The 27,514-nt window shown below is 58.2% G+C and overlaps 1 protein-coding gene across 2 annotated transcripts in view; it reads left to right on the top strand.

Moving 5' to 3' along the window:
- The first annotated feature begins 1,395 nt into the window (after nucleotides 1-1,395).
- WNT3A (Wnt family member 3A) overlaps nucleotides 1,396-27,514 on the top strand; it is a 42,191-nt gene continuing 16,072 nt past the window's right edge. Inside the window, exons 1-2 of one of the 2 annotated variants that reach the window (XM_059176110.1) lie at nucleotides 1,396-1,687; nucleotides 15,248-15,489. In XM_059176110.1, coding sequence (XP_059032093.1) covers nucleotides 1,617-1,687; nucleotides 15,248-15,489 — 313 coding nt within the window. In that variant the 5' untranslated portion in view covers nucleotides 1,396-1,616. Of the gene's footprint in view, nucleotides 1,688-1,876; nucleotides 1,949-15,247; nucleotides 15,490-27,514 lie in introns of those variants that run through there. The other variant, XM_059176112.1, reaches the window with a different exon arrangement.

Genomic DNA, 27,514 nt, shown 5'->3' with positions numbered 1-27,514 from the left:
GGGTGGCATGCCATGGGTGCGATCTGCCTCTGGTTCTCAGCACCAAGCCTGAAGGCTCGCCACCCCTGCCCAAAGAAGGGGTCACAGGTCTACCTCCATGGGTCCCCTCACACTGCAGACGAGGTAGCGATGCCTGGCTGAAGGGGACCCGTGGAGGGAGCAGGTGGTCCACAAGACAAGAGATATTAGAGAAGAACCCGGAGTTGGGATTTCTAGCTGCAGCTCTGCTCCCTCAACTCCAAAACCATGTCATGAATTCCTGCTGTGTTTATCACAAGGCACCATTTGAGACTAACTGTTCTCCCACCACCGTCAAGGAAGGCACAGAATCTCTCACCTGTTATCATGTGCCATAGGGAAGCTGGGGAGATTTCAGGGTTTGGTCTTTCTTTCCCCAGTCAAACTCCCTTGGTGTCCCACTCACCCACCCCCAGAAGGTGCAAGCAGGGCTTCCAGGTGGACCCCAGGGTGGGTACTGGCTAGCTGCTCCTTGAGACTTTGGATAAGTCACCTTCCCTCTCGGGTCTGCCCTTTCCCCATCGACTAATCATATGGCTTACCTAAACGGTCAGAAATCCCTTCTGGATGAAGAGACTAGCGGCGCTGGGCATACCCGGAGGCTGGAGGTGCCAGAGCGAGGGATGCAGGCTGCACCGCCTTGGCTAGGAAGCGCCAGGGACTGGGGCCCATCTTTCCTGGAGGGGTGTGCGGGAGAAAGTGGAGGCGTCCACACCTGCGCTCCAGACAGTCCACACCCTTACCTTCAGGTAAGGGGCCGCAGCCTAGCCGCCCACCCAGCCACTGTCCGCACCGCAGGCGGCCTCCACCACCGCCGCGCTCCGCAGAGGAGCGGATCGGATAGCTCGGTTCCCAGCGGACCAGCGAGCAGCGACTCCAGGGATTGGCCCCAGACGAGCGGACCTCCTAGGCAAAGAGATGGAAGAAAGGGAGAGCAGCCCTGCCGCGGTCCGAGCAAGAGAACGAGCGCAGAACAGAGCAGCCGCGGGAGCGAGAGCGGGACCTTGCTTCCCACGGCGAGCGCAGGGCGCGCGGGGTTCCACACCGCCGCGCGGCCCAGGAGTTCGGGGCAGCGCGGCCCTGGACCTCGGAGGGGGCGCCTGAGGACCACGCTGCCCAAGCCGCGCACCCCCGCCCCACAGCCGCCCAAGCAGCAGCTCATCTGGCACAGTGCGGCCGTTAGAGCGGGCGCATCCTTGCGCACCCCGTGCGCCCCGCAGCCACGAGAGGGGCCGGCGCCGCCGCCGCCGCGGCTGCCGCCGCCGCCGCCGCCTCCCCAGCTCCAGGGCCCCGCCCGTCCCCGGCCCGCCCCGCCCCGGCCCGGCCCTGGCCCTAGCCCCGGCGGGCGCCCCCCGCGGCGCTGCCCCGCCCCCGCCGGCCCGCGCCGCCCCGGGCCCCGGCCCGCCGCGCGGCCGCCGGCCCACCTGGCGCAGCGCCGCCCTCGGAGCCCGCGCACCGGCGCACACCCGCGCACCCCGCGCACCTCGCGGCTGCAGGAGGGCCCAGCGCCGCCGCCTGCCCACTCCCAGGGCCCGGCCCGCCCCGGCGTCCGTGCTCTCGGGGCGGACTCCCGGCCCTCGGCGCTCTCCCGCCCGGCGATGGCCCTGCTCGGATACTTCTTATTCCTCTACGGCCTGGAGCAGGCGCTGGGCAGCTACCCGATCTGGTGGTGAGTCTCCCTCGCGTTCGCCTTGGTCTCGCTCCGAGAGGCCCCCAGCCTCCGTCCCCTCGGGCAGGGCCCCATGGTGGCCCGGAGCCCGCGCCCTGCCCCTTCGGCTCCGGGGGCGCGGGCAGGCTGTTTTCCTTGGCGGCCACTTTCGACCTGTTGGGGCCAGGGCTGGGACGCGGGTGTCGGAGCTTCCGGGGACATTGGTGTCCCGGGCCTAGAGGTTCCCCCCGGCGTCTGAAGGGGCGCAGCGGCTGGGGAGAGGTAAGAACAGGGTACGCACAGATGGCACCAAGGGCCAGGGTGCCTAGGGCCAAAGGACGCGGGGGAGGGCCAGCGGGTGCAGCTCGGGGGAGAGGGAGACGTTCCTTGAGTACCGTATGTTACGCACACGCACACCTTAAAACTAAGTCGGTGAGACAAGACCAAACAGCTTGGGGCAGCGCAGTTATGTAAGGACAGCGGGACCCGCCGCCCCAAGTCCCTGCCGCCTCTCGGGCTGACTTCGTGTGGGTGGGTGTCGGGGGAGCCCTCTCCGAGGCCCCTCTCTGCAACGGGAGGCAAAGGGGGGCTGCCGCGGAACAGAGACAAGGCATCCAGTTCGAAGGTTCTTGGGTGAGGCCCACGTTTGAGAAGAATGGGGGCTGCCTCCTCTCCGCAGAGGAGGCCCGCTTCAGTGAGACCCTTGGAAATCTGACGATGGGAACGCAGATAAATCGAAGAGAGGCGCCCGCGGGGCCACTACACAAATATCAGGGGGCTGGGAGAGTGGGGGGCAGTCAGGGTGTCTAATGTGACCGAGCCCCCACCGGCGAAGGTCACCCGGCTGGGGGACGGGGGGAAGCGGGGGAGTCGGTGTGCGGGGTTGCGCTCTGAGAAGCCCACGATCTGACCAACATAGCCAGGGGGGATGCAGCCAGAAGACCCGGAGTCGGAGAGCAGACTCCCCACACACATGCTTGCGGGGGCGCGCGCGCGTACACGCACACACAGGAATCTTCTCCGACGGCTTGCCCGGAATCATAATAATTACGCCGAGGGGAAGGGGTGGGGGGGAGAACCGAGCGAGCTGAAGTACATCTAATCCGATAATAATTTTTCTCGTCGACATGGTTCAGGAGCATGGGCGCCCGGGTGGGGACGCAGGTCCAGGCGCAGCCAGGCGGGGCGGGGAGGGAGGGGGGGGCCGGGGCTGGTCCAGGGACCTGGAGAGGCGGTTGGGCCGCACCTCGGGGACCCCGGCCGCCCGGACCAGCGCGCGCCGCACCTGCAGCGCCCTGTCGCCTTGGGGCGCGGGCAGGGCCCCAGTGCCTGCGGCCGCGAGGACACTGACGCCCGCCCGGCCGGTCGCGGGGAGCCGGGAGGCATGTCGGAGAGAGCGCAGCGGCCGCCGGCTTCCGCGCAGGCTTCTAATTAGAACCCGCCGCCGCCGCCGCGTTCCTGGGCGCAAGAGGAAGCGCCCTTCGCCCCCGCGCTGCTCCCGAAAGGAAGGGCCCTGCCCCCAGCCTCCTGGCTACGCCAGACCTCGGGATCTCTGTCCTGTTGGCCCTGAGGCTCCCTGGCCTTGACCTCCCCAGACACACACAGGTATGCACCTGGGCCACTTGTGTCCCTGTGAACAGACCCGCACATGCTCGGAGGTAACTCCTCGTTTTCCAGGTCCGTTGGGAAGGGCCCTTCGGCTCTGCAATCCACCCAAGTAAGAGTCTAGAGCAGCCCCTTGGCCCCATGGAGAAGGGGTGCCATGGAACCCCCACTCAGTGATTCTGTTTCCTTCGGGAACGGTGTCTAGCAGACAGGACCTCAGGGCCCACTGGGGAGGGCGGTTTGCCCTCCTCCGTGCCGCAGACCAGCTGGATGGAAAAGAGCCATGTCCCCACAGCTCATGCAGGCAGAGTACACAGGAGGGCTCACAGAGAAGCCTACCTGTTTCCTAGCAGGGAAAGGCCTCTCCATCCTCAAGCCCTACCTGGCGGAGCCTCCCACCGCTGCTCCTCCTTCCACTGCCCTCCCTTTCCCCCTTGGGGCCAGGGACCCTCTCTTTATAACTTCTCACCTTCACACCCAGCCTCCCTAATTGGCTGTTCTGTTTCATCCTCCCTTCCCCAGACAAAGCTGGGGGGGGCCTTCTCCCCACACCTTGCATATAAAAGTGAAAGTAACGGGGCCTTTTCACCTGCGGGAGCACCGCTGGCAACAGTGAGGAAACAGCCCAAATCAGGAGTAATTAGGCTCTTGAAGTTGGTGTGTCTCCCAGTGGGAGGGGTTGGCGCTGCTGGCAGCTGCCCCTCCGTCCGGAATTCCAAGGGCCACCCGCTCCCCTGCTCCCCTGCTCCCCGCTCCCTTTGCCTAGGGAAACGTCCCTCCCCCTGCCAGGGCAGGTCCCAGCCAAGCCTCAGAGAGATATACACACAGTCCCAAGACCCCTGTGTAGACAGTGAAACTTGGGGGCCCCTCCTGCAGCATATGAGGGGGTCCCCAGAGAAGGGACCAGAGAGGCCACAGATAGGCGTGTGGTGGGTCCCTCCCCTGTCCCCCAGGAAGGCAGGCCACGCAGGAAGGCCCCTGGGAACACAGGATGGCAGCAGGGTCAAGGGGACACACTGAGCACTGGGAACAGAACCCAGTAGGCTCCAGGGCTCCTGTAGCATGGTCTGAGCCCCTCCTTCTGTGTCTGAGTCTGGACTGAGAGCACCTAGTAACCCCCTGGGCCTTGCCTGGGCCCTGCAGGCCAAGCTGGCTTCTGTCCTGCACACCCCCCCTTGCTCCCCCCACCCGGCAGCTCTGCCCCATTCCTACCTTTTCCTGCCCCTTCTGGCCCTCATCTCCTCTGCTGCTCTGGACTTACACTGTCCAGAGTGTAAGTCCACCCTCACTGCTCTGGACTTACAGCTGCCTGTCCCCTTGCCAGTCGCAGCCGGACTCCAGGCTCCCCAGCACAGAGTGTAGATGTTGCCTGGGCTGACCCAAGACCTACCCCTGCAAGGTCACCCCAGGTCAGATCCGCAGCCTGGGCCGTGCTCCCCATGCACTGCTTCCTGTTCTTGCCCTCCCTACCACCTTCTGCATAGGTCCTCACTAGTGGAGGACTCCCAGCTAAGAGACAGGGCCTGGCCCCAGGCCCTACTTGCTCCCACCTCCCAGAACCTCCTCTCTGCCTGGCCCTCCCCCAAACCATGCCACCCCACTGCCCCCCACTGTTTGTGGGGTGCAGATGCACCTCGAGTTCTCAGGGTGGGGGTGTGCCCTTGTGGCCCCAGCCCCAAGGGGGCGAGGGGGAAGGGAGAGCTGCTGTGGTGAGGGCTTACCTGTGTCAGGTGACTCTGACCTGATCTTCTCAGAGAGCAGGGGCCCATGCATGAGACTCCCCACCCCACCCCTGCCCAGCTGCCCTGCCCTCAGTGAGTCTGCACCCCTATGCCCCTCCTCAGGGCAGCCCCGCTCCCTCTACCTGCCTGTCTGTGCCTGTCTCTGTCTCCATGTCTCTGTCTCCCTGTGTCTCTCTGCATCCCAGAGGCTGGTGGGGACAGCAGTTAGGTCACAGGACCAGAGGACTTCAGACTGCAGGTTACCCTTCTGGTGCTGGCAGAGCTCCGGATCCTAGCAGCCACGTCCCCCCACAGAGCAACCCATGGCCACTCTTGTATCAGGGACATGGTCAGAACACCGGCTTCCCAGAACCACCAGGCAGGCAGGCTTCATCTTTGTCCCTCAAGATCACAGCGCACCTGTCTCCCCCACCCCTCCGGGTCCCCCTGGCCTGGCTGCCCACACTCTCAAGACCATGTCTCCCAGCCCCCTGGGTCCCTGCTTCTCACTGGACTCGCTCATTCGTAAGATGATTTTCTGTGGCATCTGCACAACCCTGCTAGAGTCCTTTGTGGCAGGCGGGAGGACCAGGCAGCTAACACAATCGGGGAAGAAACAGTCTCCCTTAGCAAAGGGCTATAAAGCCACACTTCCTATGGTGGGTCCTGCGTGCAGACTAGGCCTGCACTGCGGCAGGTGCCCTGTCCCAGTCCCAGCATGGGAAAGCAGAGCCGTCCTGGGACCGTTGTCCATGAAGAAATAGGAATAGAAGCAGAAGACAGGGAACGCTTGGGTGTGACGTGGTGTTCTGTGTTTTGTCGTGTAACCTCTTTACATACTTTGTCATACTGGATTGGGAACCTATAAACCCCGAAACCCATGTTGTGAGGTCAAGACACACCTTTACGTCAGCCAGCCGGCCTGAGCAGGGACCTCCCCGCAGACCACCAACCCTCCACGGGCTAGCCACATGGAGAGTTTGCATCTGCCCCTTGTAAGCTCAGTAGAAGGACCGAGAAGACTCGGGAGGCAGATGTGGGCTCTGGGTCGGGTTCCTGAAGGTGACAGGAAACCCACATGGTGCTGAGAGGTGGTGAGTACCCCGTCATGGCCGGAGGCAGAAGCGGAGCCCCAAGAAGGCACAGGCTGCAGAGGCCCCAGGCCCTGACCCTCCCTTTGCAGAGCCAGGAGGAGGCTGGTGCCTACATCCCATGAGGGGTCTGTCAGACCCCTGGTCCTCCTGTCAGCCCTGCAGCTGCTCAGCAAGACCCCGCCCCCAGCAAAGGAATGAGTGAGGAAGGAGTGAGTGAGAAATGAATGATGGTGTCTCTCCTGTGAAACACAGAGCCTGGCAGGAGGGACAGGAGGACACAGCGGAGCATGCCTGCTCCCCGGGCTAAGCCTCCTGGTCCGGGGCCAGGTCCCCACGACACGTGGGGCAGCAGAGCCTTGGTTTCCCTCCCAGCCTCCCCAGCTGACACCCTGGAGGTGTCTCGCGCTTTGGCGCGTCCACATTCCTTCCCAAACGAAACGTGCCGCTGCCGCCCAGGGAACCGGGCAAATGCATGGCCGCGGGCACAGGAGCCTCTGCCCACCTGCCAGGACTCGCTTGAAGTATGTGTCAGTAATCCCAGCTCAGCCGGTGGGGCAGCACAGGCGTAAGGGGGCTGTGGGGGGGTGGGGTGGGGGGCCAGCACATGCCCTCTGGGGCCCAGGGTGCACCAGATCCCAGGAGGGTTGTTTCAGGCCGCCAGGGGTAGGAGCCTGGAGGCCCGGGCCCTCCCTGTGGGTCCCCCATCAGAGGCTGGAGAGAGAAAGAGCCCTGGGAGGGTGGGGGGCAGGCAGGTTGGCACCCTTGCTGGAGCCCTCGGCCCCTGTCTGGAAGGACAGAGTCCGCTTCATCCTGCTGGGCAACCCTCTACCCACAGGACCACCAGCCAGCCCCGCACTCAGGGCTTCGGTCTGGGGACGGGAGCCCCATGTCACCGTGAGACCTCAGACCTTGTCCCCAAGGGGGACCAGCCTGGGCCCTCCTCTGCCAAGACCCCGGGAGGTGGGTGGACCCTGACCTCCCTGCTCCCCTGGGGCCTGCGTGCAGCTCTGTGCCCACTCTGTGTCCCTGAAGGACAAGATGGGGGTCTTGCCCCATGGGTGTAGCACCTCGTGGCCTAAGAGTAAGAGGACACACAGGAAGAGGGGGCAAGCTTCTCTGGGGCCTAGAGCAGGCAGCTGGCAGGGCTGTGGGTGCCAGGCACCAAGTGGAGCAGGCCCTCGGCCCAGCCCCCTGCCCACCTGCCCCTGCCAGCCAAGGTTCTACCCACAGAACCCCTCTTCCTGTGAGAACAGCCAGAAGTAGCCCCGGTGTGGCCACGGGGAGGTGCCCACATCCCACGGGAGCCCCACACCTTCTGAGAATTGCTGCCACGGAAACTGAACCAGGTCCACAGACACCTAAGAGCCAGCCGCCCCGTTGAGACCTGGGGGAACAGTGCCCAGGTGTCCCCTCCATCTGCGGCTCTGTGCCCAGGAGCCAGGCCAGAGGGCCACCTCCAGCCCTTCACCGCACAGTCACAGTGAAGCCCCGGTGATGATGGCTACCAGCCTGGGTCCTGGGCACCTCCTTCCCTTGCATGTTTCAGCTGGCACCTCCACTCCACCTTGAGTGAGATGGCCTGGCACTCTGCCTGACCTTGCGCCTGCAGGGTGCTCCCGGGGAGGGAGAAAACCATTAGAACCAGCAGGTGGTGGGTGTGGCTTACATGGATGCAGCCACAGGCTGGGGCTGGAGTCGGGACCACTCTCCGGGCTGAGGATGTGCACGCTCCGGGTGGAAGATGATGACCTGCATCCCCCACACATATCCTGGGGTGACAGCAGTGCCATGCACAGAGGTGGATCCTGCCTGCCTCGCCTCCCGGCTGCAAGTGGTCAGCACGTCGGGCCTTCTCCCAGGCCCCAGGCGAGACCACAGCCCCAGCTCCAGATGTGGGCCACCCTGCTGTGTGGACTCTTGGGTCTCTCTGGGCTGGGACTCTGGGGCTGGGGCTCAGAGGGCGATGGGGGGGGGGGTATGTCTGGAGGGCTAGTGTGCTCTGGGCTTGCGGGGTGCCCGGCGAGGCGTCCAGCCCAGCGTGGGCGGAGGATGCCAGTGCAAGCACCTTCTGGGACAGCACTCTGCTCTGTGGAGAAGTGCACTGGATTCCTCACCGGCTGAGTCACCACGCCAGGTGCAGGGTTAGGAAGTGGGTGCAGCAAGGGTGGGGCGGGCCTGCTTCCCCAGACCCGCAGGACCCCCGCCCTAGGGACTACAGGCCCTGCCATGCTCTCCCTACAGCCATCGAGAAGGGTCAGACCTCACCATGACCCAGACAGATGGATGATGGCTACAAGCCCCAGTCCCACATCCCCTCGAGGGAGTGGCCCAAAGCCAGGGCCTCCCATCCCTCTCTGGGACCGTGGGACACCTGGGAAGCCTGTGAGGCAGAGGGGGCGCCGGCGGGATGGACCCGAAGCTCAGTGTGGGCTCCGAAGGGTTTGTGAGGCCTGGTCTGCGCTGGGACACCGTCCAGTGACCTCCCTGCCGGTATAGGGCAGGAGGCTCTGCATCCGCCTCCATGGGGCCTGGGAGCGAGCAGCCCCCATGCAGCATCACCCTTCTGGCCTCCTCTGAGGGACTCTGGGGGTGTTAGTGGGGTCATGGGACACAAAGGGTCCTAATGCAGCCGGCCAGGGGCAGGCGCAGGCCGCCCACTCACACTGACCCCCAAGACCTGTCAGTAATGGACCTGGGGCTATATGGGGCCTGGGAGACTTGTGGAGCTTGGGGTTGCTGGTGCTGGCCACAGGACACACCAGGGACTTGTCACAGACCCACGTTTGTGGTCCTAGAGTTGTGTACAGCACCCTGACCCCCACAGCGACAGTGTTAGGAGGGGGGTCCCACAACAGGAGTGGTATCCCTAGAAGGAGAACAAGACCACTGCTCTATGAACAACAAGAACGCCAGTCGGGTGTCCTCACCTGAGCCCAGATGCCCGGTCCAGGAGGTCCCAGGGCTCCATCCACAAGGCCATGTGGGTTGGAGCCAGTCAGGGAGTGGCCAGCTGAGCCCACAACCACACAGGTGACACAGCGGGGCAGGGCGGGGAAGACTGTAGGCAGAGGCAGGAGCCTGGACGGGGAAGTCGCCAGCTGCACAAGGGACAGGCCGCAGACAGGGGAGGGGAGTGGTGGGGGGACACGGCATGGGGACAAGGGGGCCACGCGGGGGCGGAGGGAGGCGCGCCACCAGGAGGTTGGGCAGGGGAGGGGTGGGAGGCAGAGGAGGGGTGACGGGGGCTGGGGGAGGCCAGAAGGAGTGGCGTCGGAGGGCGGGGCCTCGGGGAGGGGTGGGATCAGGGGAGGAGCGGTGGGGGCAGGTGGGGCTCATCACCCGGGCGCCGGAGGAGCTCAGGAGGGGCGCACAGAGGCCGCAGGGGACCGTGGGGTCAGGGGCTGGACCCTCAGCCCAGCAGGGAGGCCCATCCCTGGGGCAGCAGCCAGGAGGGCCAGTAGTGGCTGGAATGGGGTCTAGGCTGCCCGACTAATGGCCGCGCTGGCGGGCTTCCGGCGGCTCACGCCCACCGTGGGCTGTGCTCGCACGTCTGGGCAGCTCAGGTCCAGCAGGCCCCCATGTCTCTGACTTGTGCGCCCAGCACGGGCCGTGCTAGGAAGGCACACGTGTGGTAGCGTGATAGGCTTCGGCGACCCGGATTCCAGTCTGTAAGCATGTCCTGTCATCCTGCACTAGGGAGACATCCTGACATCCTGGACATCCTGACATCCTGGGGCTAGGCAGAGTCCAGGCCTGGTGGGGCCTCCTTCCCAGGGTTCAGCACCACATGTCCCCTCCTGGAAGGTCCTGAGAAGGCTTGGTGCTCTGGGGGCCCCCCAGGACAGAGAGAGATGGCCCTTGTTGGCACCCCCAGGGCAGCAGCTGGAGCAATGGCGACCAAGGGCACAGTCACCCACAGAAGGCAGAGAGCTGGCGTCTCAGGCTGGGACCCTGCGTAGCCATGGTGTGCCCTCCCTCCTTGGCTCTTTGCTGCATGTCTGTGTCAGTCCCATGGCCTCCACTGGTTCTGCTTGGCCAGGGAAGACTTGTCTGCCCTCCACCTGTCCCCAGCCTGTGGGGCTCACATTGTAGGGTGGTACCTGCTGTAGGCCAGGGACCGTCCCTACGGTGATGTCCTTTCCTCGGCACATGACTCTGGAGCCCAGTCAGCACTCAGGACACAGGGGCAATGGCACCCTTCCCTTCCTCCATGCCTCCCATCCCTGTCAAAACCCGTGGATGGGCCTGTGCATCACCATCCCCCTTAGGTGGCCCTTGCAGCCGCAGCCCCTCTGCTTGGAGCCCCTCCCTGACATCCTGTCCTGAGCCTGGCCTCTCCCCAAGGACCCCCACTTGCTCCCATAGGGATGTGGGAGGAGGGAGCGCAGACTGTGGTTTTCTCAGTGCTGTCGGGCTGGGGTATCTACCTTCTGTTTAGGAATTTGGGTCCTGGGGGTGTGGGGGAATAGTGCACAGTTTGGATTTTCCCCGGCTTTGTTGACACGTGACAGCATGTGAAGGTGCATGTCGTGATGACCTGATTCGTGTATGTTATCCGTGATCCCCACGGTAAGGCTGGTGAGCGCCAGCTGGACTTTTTGTGTAATTTTTCTTTACTGGCTCCGTTGTGCCTTTGAGGCCAAGCCACAGCCAGTGTCCCGACCAGCCCCCTCGACCTCTTCTGGCCCACAACATTGGCCCCCTAGCCGCCGGCTCACCTCTCTCCTCAGGCAGGATCTGCAGCACCCAGGCCCCTTTGGGCACCTGGCTCTGGGACACAGGAACATCTCCGAAGCCACTCATGGGGCTGGGGGGTCAGGCATCGGGACTGGAGTGGGTGTGAGAAGAGCCCAGCCAGGGTTGGTGGGGACAGGAACAGCTGAGACGGCCTGGCTTCTGTCTCTAGGAGGTGGGGTGGTGGCGAGCTGGGGCCTGCCCAGGAGGAGGGCCGTCCAGGTGGAGGTGCTGGGGTGCGGGGCACGCAGGAGCTGACTCAGCACTGGGAACAGGGGCTGGGAGCCTGGAAGTCCCCACCTGGTGGATGGCTGGGGCCACGAAGAAAACCAGCCTGCTCTTCCCTGCTGTGACCTGGACCCTGAGGACCCCCCAAGCCGGGCTCTGCACTCCCTGCTGCATGTGTGGGGCTCTGGGCTCACCTGCACCCCTGCCAGCCCCCGCCCAGGACAAGTCTGGAGCCAGGGAGCCAGCCCCTCTGCACTGACTACGTGATCTTTCTTTCCCATCCTTTTGAGTCTCCAAGTCAACAAGCACCGTCAGCCAAGAGAGAAATGATCACATGCGTGGACTTCCTTCTGGGTCAGCTCTCCGTCCCCTCAGGGGTGGAGTGGGGCTGAGACAAGAGGAGGGAGGCATGGAGGGATTCCCCCAGGAGCCAGGCCCCCGGGAAGCCGTGACAGGAGACCCCCCCCCAACCCTGCGCCATCCCGGAATGTCCTGCCGCCAGACACAGGGCCTGGCCAGGAACATCCATGGGCCCACCTCTCCTTGCCCGGTCATCCCACAGCCAACCACCTACCCTTGCATCTCCCAGTCTCACACCCCTGAGTATGTGGGCTGGCTCGCCAGGAGAGTTCCACGTTGCAGGACCCCAATGAGGCCTCTTGGCTCACAGAGTAGAGGAGACCAAGCAGCCCAGGGAAGGCTCACGGGAGTGACCCAGATCATACTCCCATGCAAACTGGAACCATTGGCCCCAGCCTCGCCCCACCAGCCATCCGCCAAAGCCCCTGTCCTGGGGCTTCTGGATGCTCGAAGTTGCATTGGCCTGGCCCCATAGTCACCTCCCTGGCCTGGTGTGGCCTCCAGGACTGGCCATGGCAGCCCTATCTCTGTCGGAGGCAGAAAGGAGTATGGCGAGTGACCAGCCAGGCCACCTGGAGGGAGGCAGGCATGGACTCTTATCTGGAAAGGCCATAGAAGCTGCAGAAGAATCCCGAACTCCACCAACTCCAGACCCTGCCCAGTGCTGGCCCTCACTAGGCCACCCAGCTAGCGCTTCTCAGGGACCCTCCCCCTGGGTCCCTGCATTCATTAGAGGGGTGTCGCTCCAACTGCTCCTGCCACCTGTTCCAGGTCACAGCTGGTCATGCAGTGTGGGGAGGGGGTACGCGGCCTGGGTCGGTGTGTTGCCTGGAGCACTGGGCCAGGAGTCCTCAGCATTGGTCTGTGCTGGGCGGATGTCCGAGGAGAGGCTAGCAGGGTTCAGTTCCAGGAAGACCTCATGGGGGAGGCAGATGCCTGGTGTTGGCCTGGTGGGGGCAGAGCCTTCCACATGTGGCCCATGCATCAGGCCATAGTTCCTGGGGCCATGACAGGGGCAGCTTGGGGGGTGAAGGCCTTTCACCTGGCGGGGCGCTCTGGACATTCTGAAGGACAGTGGGGCTGGGGCATTGCCCTGTGTGTACAGGCTCTCGGCAGGAGCTCCAGCCAGAGTCACAGCAGGTCCCAGAGAGTTGATGCGGCCAGTCGCCCCCCACACTGTCTCACTGCCTCCCCGGACCCCTCTGCCCCTCCCTGTGCTCCAGCCCAGGGGGGCCCATCTGCTCAACCCGGATGCCTCACTTCAGCCCACTGGCCCCCAAGGTTAGAGAACCCTGATTCGGGCTTGTACTCCTGCCACCTCCCCACCCACGCGTAGCCCACGGCCCAGCCTCCCTCTCATGCTGCCACCCTCCTGCTCTGCTGGTCCACAGAGAAGTGCGGGGGCAGCCCCTGTGGTCTCCACTCAGAGCTGTCCCTGTAGGTCAGGGGAGGGGAGCAAGGCCCAGACCACAGGATCTTTTGTAGAGAAGTGAGGCCCCACCAGTGGGTGAGGCGGGGACCTGGTCTTTCTGGAAACTGCGGCAATCACAGGACGGTGGAGCAGGTGTGGAGGAAACGTGGGGAGCATTGGTCTGGCCTGGCACCCAGAACTCATCAGGGTCTGCAAGTAGGAAAGGATTCAGCCAGGGAACAACCCCGTTAAGGAGGAACCAGCCCCACCAACCCAGGCTACGCCGGGGACACACACTCGCTCGAGAGTGGGGAGGTCTCCGGTGTCCTACACGAGGTCAGGTCTGGCTGGGGCGGCTCGTCAAGGCACCAGAGTGTGGACAAATGGGACTCATGGGGACCGTCAGAGGGCTGGAGGTTAGATACTGGGGCCTGTGTGGGAGAGACCCACAAAGTCAGGAGCATGGTCTAAGGGCGTGGATGATCAGGGACACAGGCCCACTGCCTCCAGGAAGGCGGCCTGACTCACACACCTGGCTGCAAGGTGCGGTGTAGTCCCGGGGAAAGACGGGCTTTAATTTTTAAGAGATGTTCTTGAGCAGGAGGAGGGGAAGGCTAGGAGATGGTGGACGTGGTGGCATGCCCAGGAATGTGGGGAACCACACGCCGTTGGGGGGTTTGGCCAGAAGAGCATGCACAGAGGAGGGAACCGCCCACGCCCCAGCTGGCTTCTGCAGCAAGGCAGAACTGCTGCAGAGGGAAGGCCAGGAGGGTGACCTGCCCAGGGGCAGGGGGCTGCAGGGGGATGGGGAGATGAAGCCTGTGTCGGTGGAGAGACCGCTGATGGGGATGAAGGTGCAGGGAGGTGGGGTAGCGGCCCGGGTCCTGCAGGGTGGGCAGGGAAAGCCACCGGAGCCAGATTCTAGAAGAACAGCAATGAGGAAGCTCCAAGTGCTGCAGGGCTGGGCTGGGAGCCTCCAGGCAGGCTGGCCTAGAAGATTTTGGGGAAGGAGGGCAGAAGGATGATAGCATCTCCTTTCTCTGGACGTCCAGAGGGTAGGCTGGTTTCTCTGACGGTGAATCCCCATGTCCAGCAGCTCTTACAACAGCTGGATGAAACTGGGTTAGACTCCGGGTAGGACTTACCTAAGGACTTACCTCTGTGTGAAAACACAGAGGCAGGGCTGCTGAAGAACCCAGAAGCCTCTGTCCCTCCTTCTCGCTAGGAGCTTAACCTCCTAGGGCACCAGAAGAGCCTCTGGGGGTCCAGCAGAGGCTAACACAGCTGGCATGGACTTGGTTTCTCCCCACAAACAAAGGAGACACAGGCCTTCCATCTGGAGGCCACCAGACCAAGTATCGACTACACGGAGACCTTCTTCAGGGGCTCAGGGGCTGCTCTGCATCTCCGCCCAGGGCCTGGGATGCAGCACACCCAGCAGCCGCGGCTGAGGAGACAAATGGGCTCCCCAGGCTGGAAGAGGAGAGTGCCAGGGAGACAGGCTACGGGTGGCACTGGACAGGGCATCCACAGGGGCAGGACTTGGGGTCATGTGGGGGAGCGGGGGAGCTTGTCCATGGCGGCTGTATATGAGATAACCTGGGGGGCCATTACCCAGGGGAGAGGGCAGGGGGCATCCACAGGCAGCGATATCTGGGGTCCCATGGGGGAGTGGGTGGGGGCGTCCACAGGGGACAGGATCTGGGGTCACCTGGGAGGTAGGTGGGGGGTCCACAGCAGTGGGACCCACTATCACCAGGGGAGCCGGCTGGAGTTACAGCTTGTCACTCATCTGGTTGTGGAAGCTCTTTCCTATAGGTCCACAAAAGGACCTGGCACCTCTTCCTTGAAATCAAGGTGGAATTACATACAGTTAAATGGACATGGTTTGGTCACTCCAGACACATAAACATGTGCATGACTACCAGCCTCATGCATCGCAGAGCCCTCCCATCACCCCGCCCTGCGCAGCCCTGAGAACTTCCACAGGGACTGGGAAGTCCTATTTCTAACCAGCCACCTCGGTAGCTGTGGCCTTTTTGGCTGATGGACTGAAAAACCAAATTTCTCTCCCTTGTTTGCTGTTCCATGTAATTTAAATGTCACAGGTGCGTGCAGTGAGTGGGAACAGTGACAGGAGATGTTTCCTCCCATGCCTTTCCCTCAGGCAGTCTCCAGCCTGAGCTCAGGAGGACCCTGCACCCTGGCTTCTGCCCCATCTCCGGCTCCCGCACCTGCAATGCAGTCAGCGGGGGTTTGCAGGGGGAGGCGGGGGACACCAGCTTTCCACTCTTGCTCCTGTGTGCGGACATGGCTGGCGGCTGCCTGATCCCCATGCTGTGGTCATCCCCGGATGGGTTGGCTGCTGCCCGGGCTGTTGGGCCACGGTCACTCCCTCCACCAAGCTAACTGGTCTCCTCCTCCCCAGGTCACTGGCCATCGGGCCACAGTATTCGTCCCTGGGCACTCAGCCCATCCTGTGTGCCAGCATCCCTGGCCTGGTCCCCAAGCAGCTGCGCTTCTGCCGGAACTATGTGGAGATCATGCCCAGTGTGGCGGAGGGCGTGAAGATCAGCATCCAGGAGTGTCAGCACCAGTTCCGCGGCCGCCGCTGGAATTGTACCACTGTGGACAACAGCCTGGCCATCTTTGGCCCTGTGCTGGACAGAGGTACGTGGGCGCGCTCGCCAGCCTTCAGGGACAGGTGGCAAGCTGGACATGGGTGCTGCAGGTGCAAGCAGTGCCCTTCAGGATCAGGGGCCGCTCCACCTGGGTCCGCAGCGCTGTGTCCCTGATGCTCTGCCTGGGAACGGCATCACGGGGAGCTCCGCCAGCTGTGCAGACCTCATTCTCTGGCCATCTCCCACGCTCACCCATCCTGGGGGGCTCCTGGAGCTGGGAATTCTATAGTTTCATGGAAAGAGTCCTCCTGTGTCCCCTTCCCCAGGAGAAATTGTGCTGTTCCAGGGGGACAGGCTTCCCACAGGAACCAGACCTTCAGGACATCTTGCAGAGAAAATACAATTAAAAAAAAAAAAAAAACAGGGGGTAGGGGAGGGTAGATGCACACCTCAGGAATTGCCCAGGGTGCTAGGGGCAGGGTTTTACTTTAGGAAGAGCTAGAAGTTGAGGGTTGGGCGTGGGTGAACTTGGGGTAAAAAGTAGATTTTCACCAAAGAGAGTGGTTTCACAACATCTGCAAATCAGAGGGCATCATGGCCAAGTGCCTGGCTGGTCTCTGCTCTCTCCCACTCAGTGGGAATACCTGAAGGTGGCCTCTGCAATATGGTGGCTGTGGAGGGAGAAAGGCTCCTTACTCTCAGCAGGATGGTTTCAGGGTTGGTACACATGCTGCAGGTTTCAGCTCCTCCTGCCTTCTCCTGGGGGGAATAGTATTCCTCTGTGTAGACCCACTGCATTTTATAATGCATTCATTCGTTGCTGGCAGACATTTGGCTTATGTCCACCTTGTGGCTGCTGTGAACAGAGCTGCTGTGGACATTTTTGTACAAGTATCTGTTTGAACACCTGTTCTCAAACCTTTGGCATATATTCCTAGAAGTGCAATTGTTCTGTGTAAGATCTGGGGAAAACACCACAGTTTTCCACAGGGGCTGCATTGTCTTACATTTCCACAAGCAATGCTTGAGGGTTCCAGTTTCTCCACATCCTCACCACCGTGTAATTTCTGCCTGTTTCCTTATCCTTCCAGTGGATTTGAAGGGATATCTCGTGGTTTTTATTCGTGTGTCCCTTGTGACTGATAATGGTGAGCATCTTTTCGTGGGCTGGTTGGTCATCCGTATGTCTTCTCTGGAGAAACACCTATTCATATTCTTTGCCCAATTTTTTCTAAAGGATTTATTTATGCATTTGAGAGAGAGCGCACATGGAAGGGAAAGGCAGAGGGAGATAGAATCTTTTTTTTTTTTTTAAAGATTTTATTTATTTATTTGACAGAGAGAAATCACAAGTAGATGGAGAGGCAGGCAGAGAGAGAGAGAGAGGGAAGCAGGCTCCCCGCTGAGCAGAGAGCCCGATGCGGGACTCGATCCCAGGACCCTGAGATCATGACCTGAGCGGAAGGCAGCGGCTTAACCCACTGAGCCACCCAGGCGCCCGGGAGATAGAATCTTAAACAGACTCTACACTGAGCACAGAGCCCAATTTGGGCTCAATCCCAGGACCCTGAAATCATGACCTGACCCAAAACCTGGGCAATGGATGCCCAGATAACTATGTTACCCAGGCAACCCTGCCCAGTTCTTAATTGGGGTGCTTGTCTTTTTGTTGTTGAATTGTCAGAGCTCTTTATATGTTCTAGATGCTGCATTTTCTATCAGATCCATGATCTGGAAATAATTTCTCCCATTGTATAGGTGGTCTTTTCATTGTCGTGACAGTGTCCTAGAATGCACAAAAGTTTTAAATTTTGTTAGAGTCCAATTTATCTATTGAAACATCATATTAAAGTAAGCACTGCCTAATCTAGGGTTACAAAGACTTGAACCTATGTTTTCTTCTAAGAGTTTTATACTTTAATCTTTTACATTTAATCTTTCATTTATAGGGAATAAATTTTTGTGTATGGTGTGAGATCAGGGTCCAACTTCATTCTTTTGCATGTGGAAATCCAGTTATTTCAATACCATCTGTTGTTGAACAGATTATTTTTTCCCCAATGAATGGTCTTAGTGCCCTTGTCAAAAATCAACTGGCCGTGGATGTGTAGATTTGTTTCTTGACTCAGTGCCAGTCATTTGTCTATATGATCATTGTTTTGCTAATTCCACACTATTTTGATGGCTCTATACTATGTTTTGAACTCAGGAAGTGCCAATCAAATCCTCCATTCTGGGTTTCCTTTACAAGATTGTTTTGGCAATTTGGGACCCTTGTAATTCCGTATGAATTTTAGAATCAATTTCTCCATGTCTGTGAAAAGGGCTTTTGGGGGCGAAGAAAAGGCTTTTGGGATTGTTATGGGCATTACATTCATTTAATCTATGAACATGGGATGACTTTCTGTTTATTGAGGTCCTCCTTGGTTTCTTCCAGCAATGTTTTTTTTTTGTTTTTTTTGGTTTTTTTTTTTTAGTTTTCAGCATATGTCTTGTACTTCCCTCACTAATGCATTTCTAAGTAATTTTTTCCTTCTTGATGCTATTGTAAATGAAATTGTTCTCTTACTTTCTTTTTTGGACTATTCATTGCTACTATATAAAATACAAATAATTTTTGTTTTGATCCTGTATTTTTCAACTTTGCTTAATTTGGGGGTAGCTCCGAGAGGTTTTTTGTAGGTTCCTTCAGGTTTTCTATATAGAGTATCATGTCACCTATGAATGGTGACAGTTTTACTTCTTCCTGTCCAATTTGTACACCCTTGATATCTTCTTCTTGCCTGATTGTTCTACTGCTTCCAGCACTATGTTAAGTAGCAGTGGTGAAAGAGGTCACCCTTGTCTTGTTCCTGATCCTAGGGAGAAACGTTTCAGTCTTTCACTATCAACTAAGTGGGTTACTATGGGTTTTCCAAAACTGCCTTTTATCAGGTTGAGGAAATTCATTTCTATAACTCATCTGTTGAATTTTTGTATCCTGCAAGGATGTTGGGTTATAGCAAATGCTTTTTCTGCTCCAATTAAGATGCCCATGCAGTTTTATTCCTTCATTCTCTTAACTTGATGTGTTATTATTGGTTGATTTTCCTACACTGAAGAACCCTTGCATTCTTGGGATAAATCCCCATTGGTCATGGTCAATAATCCCTTTAACATGCTGGAGGATTTGGTTTGCAAGCATTTTGTTGAGGATTTCTGCATCGATATTTCCAAGGACATTGGTTTGTAGTTCTCTTTCCCTGTTGAGTCTTTGTCTCACTTTGGTATCAGGGCAACACTGGCTCAGAGAATGAGTTAGGAAATATTTCTTGCTCTTCCGCTTTTTGTAAGAGCTTGAGAAGGATTGGTGTTGATTCTTCTTTAATTGTTTGGTAGGATCCACCAGTGAAGGTTTGGTTTCTTTGGAGGTTTTAAATTACCGGTTTGATCTCATTACTTATTATAGGTCTGTTCAGATGTTCTATTTCTTCTTAAGTCAGTTCTGATGTGTGTGTGTGTGTGTGTGTGTGTGTGTGTGTGTGTGTGTGTCTGTGGGAATGTATCCATTTCATCTAGGTCAATGTTACATTTTGGAAGGATAGTCCAAAGGTAAAATTCTTGGTTGAGAATGTTTTCCTTCAGCACCCGGAATATATCATCCCACTGCCACCTGATTCTGGTTTCTGATGAGAAATTGTCTGCTAATATCATGCAGAACCCTTGTACATGACAAATTGCCTCTCTCGTTGTTTTAAAAATTCTCTTTTTCTCTGTCCTTTTTTTTTTTTTTTTTAATATATGTGCTGCCGAAGCAAGCACTTTCTCTGTCTTTTGAGAGTTAATTAAAATATGTCTCAGTGTGGATCTCTCTATGTTTATCCAACTTGAAGTTTATTGAGCTTCCTGGAAATAATGATTCAAGTGCTTTATCAAATTTTAACATTTTTGGTCATTATTTCTTCAAATATTCTTTCTGACTCTCTCTCCTCTATCCTCTCCTGGGACACCTACAGTGTGGTGTTTGTTGCTACACTTGATGGTGTCCCACAGGTCTGTTCATTTTTCTTCATTCCTTTTTCTTTCTGCTACTCAGACTGCATAATTGCAGTTGAACTATCTTCAGGGTCACCAATTCTTTCTTCTGCTGCTCAGCTTTGCTGTTGAGAACCTTTATCAAATATTTTGTTTCAGTTATCATACTTGTCAGCACCACAATTTCTATTTGGCTACTTTTTGTAATTTCTATCTCTTTACTGATATTCTCTCTTCATTGAGACTTTGTTCTCCTGGTTTCTTTTATTATTTTTGACCATATTTAGGATGGGTGATTTAGTCTTTGTCTGGTACATCCAATATTTGCACTTCATTGGGCTACTTTCTGTTAATTTCTTTCTTTTGTGAAAGGCCTGTACTTCTTTGTGTCTTTGTATACCTTGTAATTTTTTGTTGATATCTATGCCTTTTGATCATTATAAGATGGTCATGCAAGAAATCAAAATCTTTCCCCTCCTCAGAGTGTAGTGTGCTTACTGTGGGCGGTAGTTGCTTGTTTGTTTAGTGACTTGTCTTTAGCTTGTGGTCAGCCAAAGATTTGGCAAAAATTTCCTTAATGTCTTGGAGGGGGAAAAAGGAAACAAAGGAAAGAAAGAAAAGTCCTCTCGTCTTTGCAGATTGGCTGTGTCATGAAGTGAAGGCTTCCAACATCAGCTAGTCTGCCCACAGCCCTGCCTTAGCCTTCACTTCCTGCCTGCACTGGGCCTGATGATCAGCTGTGGACAGAAGCTTACAATCTCTCCTGAGCATGTTTTCTGCCCTTGGCATGAACATGACTTTAACTCTCCTGGTACACACAGCAGCTTTTCAAACCCTTAACCCCACAAAACAACTTTCCCCAACACTTTTCCTCCACATGGCCGCTATATTTTTTTGTTCTACCTGGCAGCACTTGCTCATTTCATTTTCAGTGTCACTTTAGGTTAGCCACTGTTCAATCCTGAGATAGTTCTGAGGTAGGTATCAGTTTTTCAAGTCAAACAGAAAATTTCTTGAGGAGCAACATATACTCTGCTCCCTCTGGAACTATCCACCCACATGGGAAAAATGCACACTGCTACCTCAAGACTTCTCTAGGCCAGGAAGGGTGGTGTGACCAGGTGAAAATGCCTCCAAGATCTTAGAACTTGTCAGAGACACCTTTTCTTGATTCAGCATTTGCTTGGTTTCTAAAAACCTTGAACTCCCTTCCAGGGCTCTGACAGTTTCTGCTCCATTCTTTGCATGTTTCTGTGGAGGAATGGGCCCTTGGAGCTCCTCATTTGGCCATTTTGCCAATGCCACTCCATACCACCTTCTCCAAACTGTCCTCAGAGTCCATGCAGTGCCACATTCTGTTAGAGGAGGCAATTACAAAGGCCCGCTTGGGTTCTAAGGTAGGGGACCCAGACCCCACCCCTCAGGGCATACCGAAGTACCCTAGGGAGACAAACTCAGTAAGGATAGAACTCACTGGTTCAGCTGCCTCTGGAATGCAGAGGAAGGGGCAAGAGATGTCTGGCAGGAAGAGACACTGGCCCCTAGGACTGTTGGTGTGCATGGAGGGGAAGATAGCTGAGGAGGGGTTCTGAGAATGGAACCAAGCATTGCATGGAGAGTTGACAGTGCCAGATTACATTTTTTCAAGTGCCTGAGGCTCCCCCACTTAAGGTGGTCATATCCATGCCCACAGGCCATGTAGGGAAGGGAGGGGGATCACACCATGTGACCTTGACTAGTGAGTCAGTTGACTTCCTGGAGTGTAAGCATCCCTGTTTATAAAATGGGAGACTAATTGCCACTCAGCTGGGGTAATTACATGGTAGTCCCCACAAGGACAGCTGCTGCCATGTGTGGGAAGAGTTAGGGTCACAGGACACTGTGGTATATCAGCTATGTGAGGGTCTGCATGTGTGTATGTGTGTTTGTGAGTGTGTGTGGTATTGTGTGCATGAATGTGTGTGTGCATCTGTGTGGTGGGTGGGTGTACATGTGTGGTATATGCATATGTGTGCATAAGTGTATGTGAGCGAATATACACATTTATCTGCACAGGTGTGTGTGCACACATGTGAACACACTCGTGTGGTGTGGTTGCCATCCATATAAGTCCTCTGCTGTGCCAGTGGTGTTGTGGCCTAAGGAGGCATGTCCATCAGGCCCCTAGACACCCCTGAAGGCTTCCTGCTTCCCCAGGTGAGAAGAAGTGTCAGAGACTTCAGGAAGGACACAGAAGCCTGACCTACTTGAAGAGGCTGCCAGCTGGGTGGTGGAGGAAGGCAGTGTCAGGCAGGGTCCACCCCACCTGGAAGCCAGGGAAGGAAGCGTGGGCTTACTTCTAGGCTCTACTCTGCCCCATGGTCTACATGTCTGTTCTCTGCCTGTTCTGCTGTACAGCTGGAAATGAGGAAGTGTGAGTCCTCTGACTTTGTTCTGCTTTTTCAAGACTGTCTTCACTATCCAGGACCCCTTGCCATTCTGTATGGATTTTAGGATCAGCTCATCAGTTTCTGCAAAAACAAAAGCTTGCATGTTTAGTGTGTGTTGAATCTGCAGATCACCTTGGGGAATATTGCCATTATGATATTAAGCCACCCAATCCATGAACATGGGATGTCTTTCCATGTATTTAGGCTTTTTTCAATGACATTGGGCAATTGTCAGCATACAAACTTTATACTTCATTTGCCAAATCTATTCCAAGTATTTTACTCTTTTTTGATGCTGTTGTAAGTGGAATTGTTTCCTTAATGTCACTTTTGGATTGTTTATTGCTGGTGCATAGAAAAGCATGATTGGTTTCTATTGTCAAGCTCATACTCTGTAATGTTGCTGAAGGTTTATCAGTTCTGATGGATGTTCTGTGCATTCCATAGGATTTTCATATCGTTGACTAACAGGACCAGTTTTCCTTCTTCCCTCCAATCTGGATACCCTTTCTTTCTTTTTCTTGCTCCTTGCCTGGCTGGAGCCTCTGGGACAATGTTGGGTGGCAGTGAGCAGAATGGGCACCCCTGATTTCCTCCTGATCTCAGGAGTGGCTTTCAGTCTTTTACCAGTGGGTATACAGTTCTTAACTTTTAAAGATCCAGGTGTCAGGGTCTTCATTCATATCAATGAATGATATGGGAGAATTTTGATATGATGTAACTCTCAATTCTTTGATTTTTTTCTGAATTATATATGACAAAAATCACATAATAATCTACTATCAAAAAGTTTAAAAATCTGTCCACTCATGTCTCGGTTGGGTCCTCCTTTCACTCTGTGGAAAACAAGGAGTTGGCGATGACCTGATTTGCACAGAGCTCCGTGGCCCAGTTGTTATCAACATGGCCTGGAAGCCTGTGTGTCCCTACCTGGGAAAAGTGGGAGATGGTGGGTGTAGGGGTGCAGGCAGGGAGAAAGGGAGGGTGTCTTGGAACCACCCATGTTGTCCAAGGATCCTGGCCCATTTCCATGCACCCTCCTGGGATACACAAACCTGACTTGGAGACCGCTGGGGTAAGCCATCATTCCCACTAGGATGCAGCCTCACCCTCCCTGGCTACAAGCTCCGTCCTTTCCCCTATGTTCATACATTGGGCTGCATCATCTCAGAGCCCAACTCACAACCCTCCAGGTATGCTCAGACACAATCTCCTCAGTCAGGGTGACCTTCAAGGGCCCTTGGCCTCTGCACCCAGTCCTGCTGCTCTGCCCTTTCGCATGACCACCACCCCCTCCACGGGCACTCTCCTGGGGACTTATCCACTCCCCGCCTGCCTAAAACCTCACTGCTGCACACAGACTTCCCTGCCCATGCAGAGCTGCCTGCCTCTGCGCACCATCCTCACTGCTCCCCACAGTCTGAAACTGGATCAGCTCCTGCAATCCTCGTTCTCTCTGTTCAGCCCTATTCCCAGGCCCCGGAGCAGCTCCAAGTTTCCTGACTCTGTGCCCACCATCACTCTCCCAGGACAAGCACCAGGCCCTGAAGTGTGCCCTCACGTCCGCTGGGGTCCCCTGTCACACACAGCAGATGCACAGCGGGTGTGTCCAGCATGAAGGCAAGGCGGCTGCTAGGGCACTGCAAGAGTTTGCTCTGGTGCTTCAGAAAGAGGTGCCAAGCAGACAGGTGGCCTTCCCAGGGGAGGTGGTGCCTGAGCTAGATCTCCAAAGCTGCTGTTCTCTCTTTCTTAGAACATGTGTATGGTGCTGTCTGGGGCTGCGCTGAGTGTTTTATACACAGCAAGAGCTTGGACATAACACACATCCAGCAAACTGCTGCTCTAGTTGCAAGTGAGGATGCTGGGGAGTGGTACAGGGGTGCAGAGGTGAGGCCGGGACTCCTGTGTGGGAGTCTGCAGGGTGCCGAGTATACCTGGTGGGGTTGAGAGGAGAGCAGAGCTCTCTGCTGGGCACAGCAGGCCCACCGGGGCCTAGGGAGTGGGCACCCAGGGAGCAGACAATCCCCTGTCTTCTGGGCTATGGTCTCAGAGAGCCCCTGTGCTCCCCTGCACCTCCTTATTCCTCAAAAGCCTGAGTCCTGGCCCCTCTCCTGCAAGGTGTACACTTATACCTATGTCCTCCATGTTCCCACCCCTACAACTCCATGACCCGCAGGTCCACTCCCCTGTGTCCCTTCCCCCCATCCATTCCCCCACAAGCCCCATGTCGCCTCCCTGTATGCACACTCTTTTCTCTGCCCTCTGTTGCCTCTGCCCCTCCTGTCTGTCCCCTCTGCCCTCAGCCTTCTCCCATTTCTGCCTGGTGAAAATTGTCTCAGCCCCCAGGCTCTCACCACTTGGCTTTAATGGGAAGAGAAGGGCCCCTGTCCCCCTTGCCCACTGCAGGGCTGAGAAATGGCGGAATTCATTGTGGCCCAAGAGTTGAATGGCCCTCGATGAAGGAGCTGTCAGGTGCCCGAGAGAATCCAGCTCTGGGAAGCCATTGTGGAGCACCCCCCACCCCCTGCTCGCCCGGCTGCGCCTGTGGTAATCAATCTGATTGGATTAGGGTCAGGGCAACCCTAATCGTGTCAGAGGTCACCCTGGCTTTGTGGCAGGGTCCACAGGGTGTCTGGCCACCCCTGCTGAGGCGGCCTCTTGAACAGAGCTTAATACTGCCCAGCCAAGGGAGGAGAGGGGCCCAGCCGTGTGTGGACGTTTGCACGTGTGTGTGTGCGTGCGCTCACGCGCGCACGTGCACACACGAGAGGCTGGCCAGCTTGGGGCTTGGGGCTGGCTCGTTGGGGTAGACCTCTGGAAGCCGCCACTGCAAAACACAGGGCTGGGCGCTAGGCGTGAGTCCAGGCTGGGAGGAAAGGCCCTCTGCCCTTGCTCCAAAAGGCAGCAGGCTGATGTAACCTGCATCATGGGGCAGAAAGCATTTGAAGAATTTGGAGTGCATGGCAGCTATCTGTCCCTCCAGGCAGGCCCCCAGGCACCTGAAGGGCCTGCTTTCCCCAAGAGCAGGCCAACACCTCCTCTTGACACCACCACCACCCCCCCCACCCCCCCCGTTCCGGAGGTGAGGGGGTGGGGAAGACCCAGAGCAGGCAAGACTGGTCCCAGGGCTCTGGTCCCAGGGCTCCGGGCCCCAGCAGACAGACCCACTGCCAGCCTGAAGAAGGCCCAGCCAGGATGTGCCCCTAAGGGAGCTCAGGGGCCACCGTGGCCCACGTCCAGGCCCATGGGCTTTTGGGCAGCATGTAGCTGCAGGAAGAGGGATGTGGATCCATGCGGCCTCTCCCCGCAGCACCCCAGCAGGGCAGGGCACTGAGTGCAGGCCCTGACCCCCAACCTGCATTGTCCACTCCCTCAGAGTCCTGGAGCCACAGGGCTGTACTCCCTCCACTACCGTGGGGTCTCAGTGCTGGGGAGATGCTGGGCCTGTCCCTCTGCAACAGGGAGCAGGTGTCCCTCGCAGTATGAGGGGAGAGGGTTTCACTGCCTGTGCAGAGAGATGGGCTAACCCTAGCGGGGGGGTCTACTCCTGGACCTCACCCCAGTGGACAGCTGAGTTGGGGTCCTAGTCCTGATCCCTACTGCAGGACTCCCTGAGTCTCTGGGGCGGGGTTCGCTGGTGTCAATCAAGCTTTCAGCAGGGCTGTGCCCTCCCCCAGACAGTGGCCTTCCTTTGCAGCCCCCTGCCACTGTCCTTGGTCAGTCCCCTTGAGGGTCTGCCCTGCGGAGGAGTTCACTGGGACCCGCTGCACTGGGACCCTCCTGAAAGAGCCCCTCCCCGGGCCGGGCTCCCGGGGGGTGGTCTGTAGGCGCCCTGTGTGTCGGGGGGCCCAGGACGGCACAGGCCGCAGGCCTCAGGGCTTGGGAGGGCGGCGAAGGGGACGCAGGCCCCGGGGGAAGCGGCGTCCGGAATCCAGGTTGCGACCCCTGACCCCCGTCCGAAAGTGTGTCGGTTCCAGGCGGCTGGGGGGGGGGGGGGCGCGGCCAGGCTCGGGCCTCCCCGCTTATCATTAACTCTGCCTGGCGGGGAGGTGGGGTGGGGGGGTGTAAGGGGCCAGGAGAGACCCCGGCGGCGCCCCGCGGCGCCCAGCTCGGAGCACAATGTCCCGGCGACCAGGACAAGATTAAGCACAGGGGAGGCGCGGGGCCGCGGGCGGTTCACACGCCCTCGGGAGAGCCGCGCGCCGCCGCGTGTGAATAGCGCGCTCCCCCGCGCCGCAGGCCCCTCAAGAGTGCATACCTCCCGGTTGCTATGACTGGCGGGCCACGGCCTAATCGCCGACCAGGGGGAAGCTCATATAGAATATCGCGGGCCATTGTGGGCCTAACGCGGCGTGACAGTGCCGCACAAAGGCGGGTTCATTAGCCCCAGCGGGTGACCGGGACGCCGGCCGCGCGGTGCCAGGGGCCGCGGCCGCCGCGGGGCGCGGGCGGCATTCCGCTCCCAGGGTTCCGCCTTTGTGCGGGGCGCGGCCGGGGGTGGACCGACGCCGCCACCGCCGCCTCCCCTCCCGGACTCTGCCAGCTCTGGGGCCGCAGACGCCGGGCGTCCTCCTGGGGCCGAGCCCCGGGCCCCGGCTTCGGCCTTCCTCCGGCAGCTCCGCGCTGGGGACCCCGAGGGCGGAGGGAGCGCCAGCTTGCAGAAAGTTCTGGAAAAGCCTTCCCCATCTCCCCGGCCAGCATTTGCGGGCCTCTGCACCCGCGAGAGCTGCCCAGCTCTTCCCCTCTGCTTCTGCAGCCGCCTCCTTCCACCCCTCCCTGCCCAGCAGGAGTGCGATGGGAGGCCCCAGAGAGGCTGAGGCCACCCTGTCGTCGGGGTTGCGTGTGTGCGGGGCTGCCGCATGCTGAGAGCACCCCTAGGATGCTCTAGGAGCGGTGGGCAGGCGTGCAGAGAAGCCTGGGGGCTTGGTATCCGCAGGAGCCCAGAGCCCGGAATGCCCAGCCAGCCTTTGGCACTGCAGCTGCCACAGGAGCGTGCTCTTTGCTCAGAAAGGCTCCGGGCCAGCAGGGCTGGCCTGTAGGACTGGGGACTTACTCCCACATACCTTGGGGGAGGGCAGCCACAGCAGCCACATCCCGGATGTCCAGCCAGCCTCCTTGCAAGGTGCTGGGGAAGAAAGGGCTGCAGACTGGAAACCCCCGCCCTGGCCAGGGCCCTGTGGTTACCCAGCAAAACCATGGAGGCCAAAGAAGGGGCTCCACAGAGGAAGGAGAGCGTGCCCCACCCCCGCCCTTGACAACCCTCTGCAGACCTGAGGCTGCAGTCGCCTCAGTGTCATGTAAGTCTTGCCCCAAGGTCAGACTGCCCAGAGGTGAGACTGAGCAGGGGGTCCCAAGGTGCCTTACAGAGGCAAGATCAGTGGAGGGACAGTCCTTTTGCAGCCACTGGTCAGCCAAGAAAAGTTCTGGTAGGCTGGACCTGCAGCTCTCAGGGGAGCTTGCCCCTTACCCAGCACGTGTCTAGGTCTCTGCCTCCCACCAGCTGACTAGAGACAGGCCCCCAAGTCCTAAAGGCTGGTAACCAGAGGCCAGCCATCAGGTAGGCGCCAACAAATGGTCTGCAGACACTAGCAGGAAGGAGGCAATGACAGAGATCCCCCAACATAGCTCCCA

Source organism: Mustela lutreola, chromosome 5 (assembly GCF_030435805.1).
Source record: "Mustela lutreola isolate mMusLut2 chromosome 5, mMusLut2.pri, whole genome shotgun sequence".
NCBI lineage: Eukaryota > Metazoa > Chordata > Mammalia > Carnivora > Mustelidae > Mustela > Mustela lutreola.
Note: the sequence above shows the minus strand (reverse complement) of the source record. Positions and strands in the feature narration are given on the sequence as shown.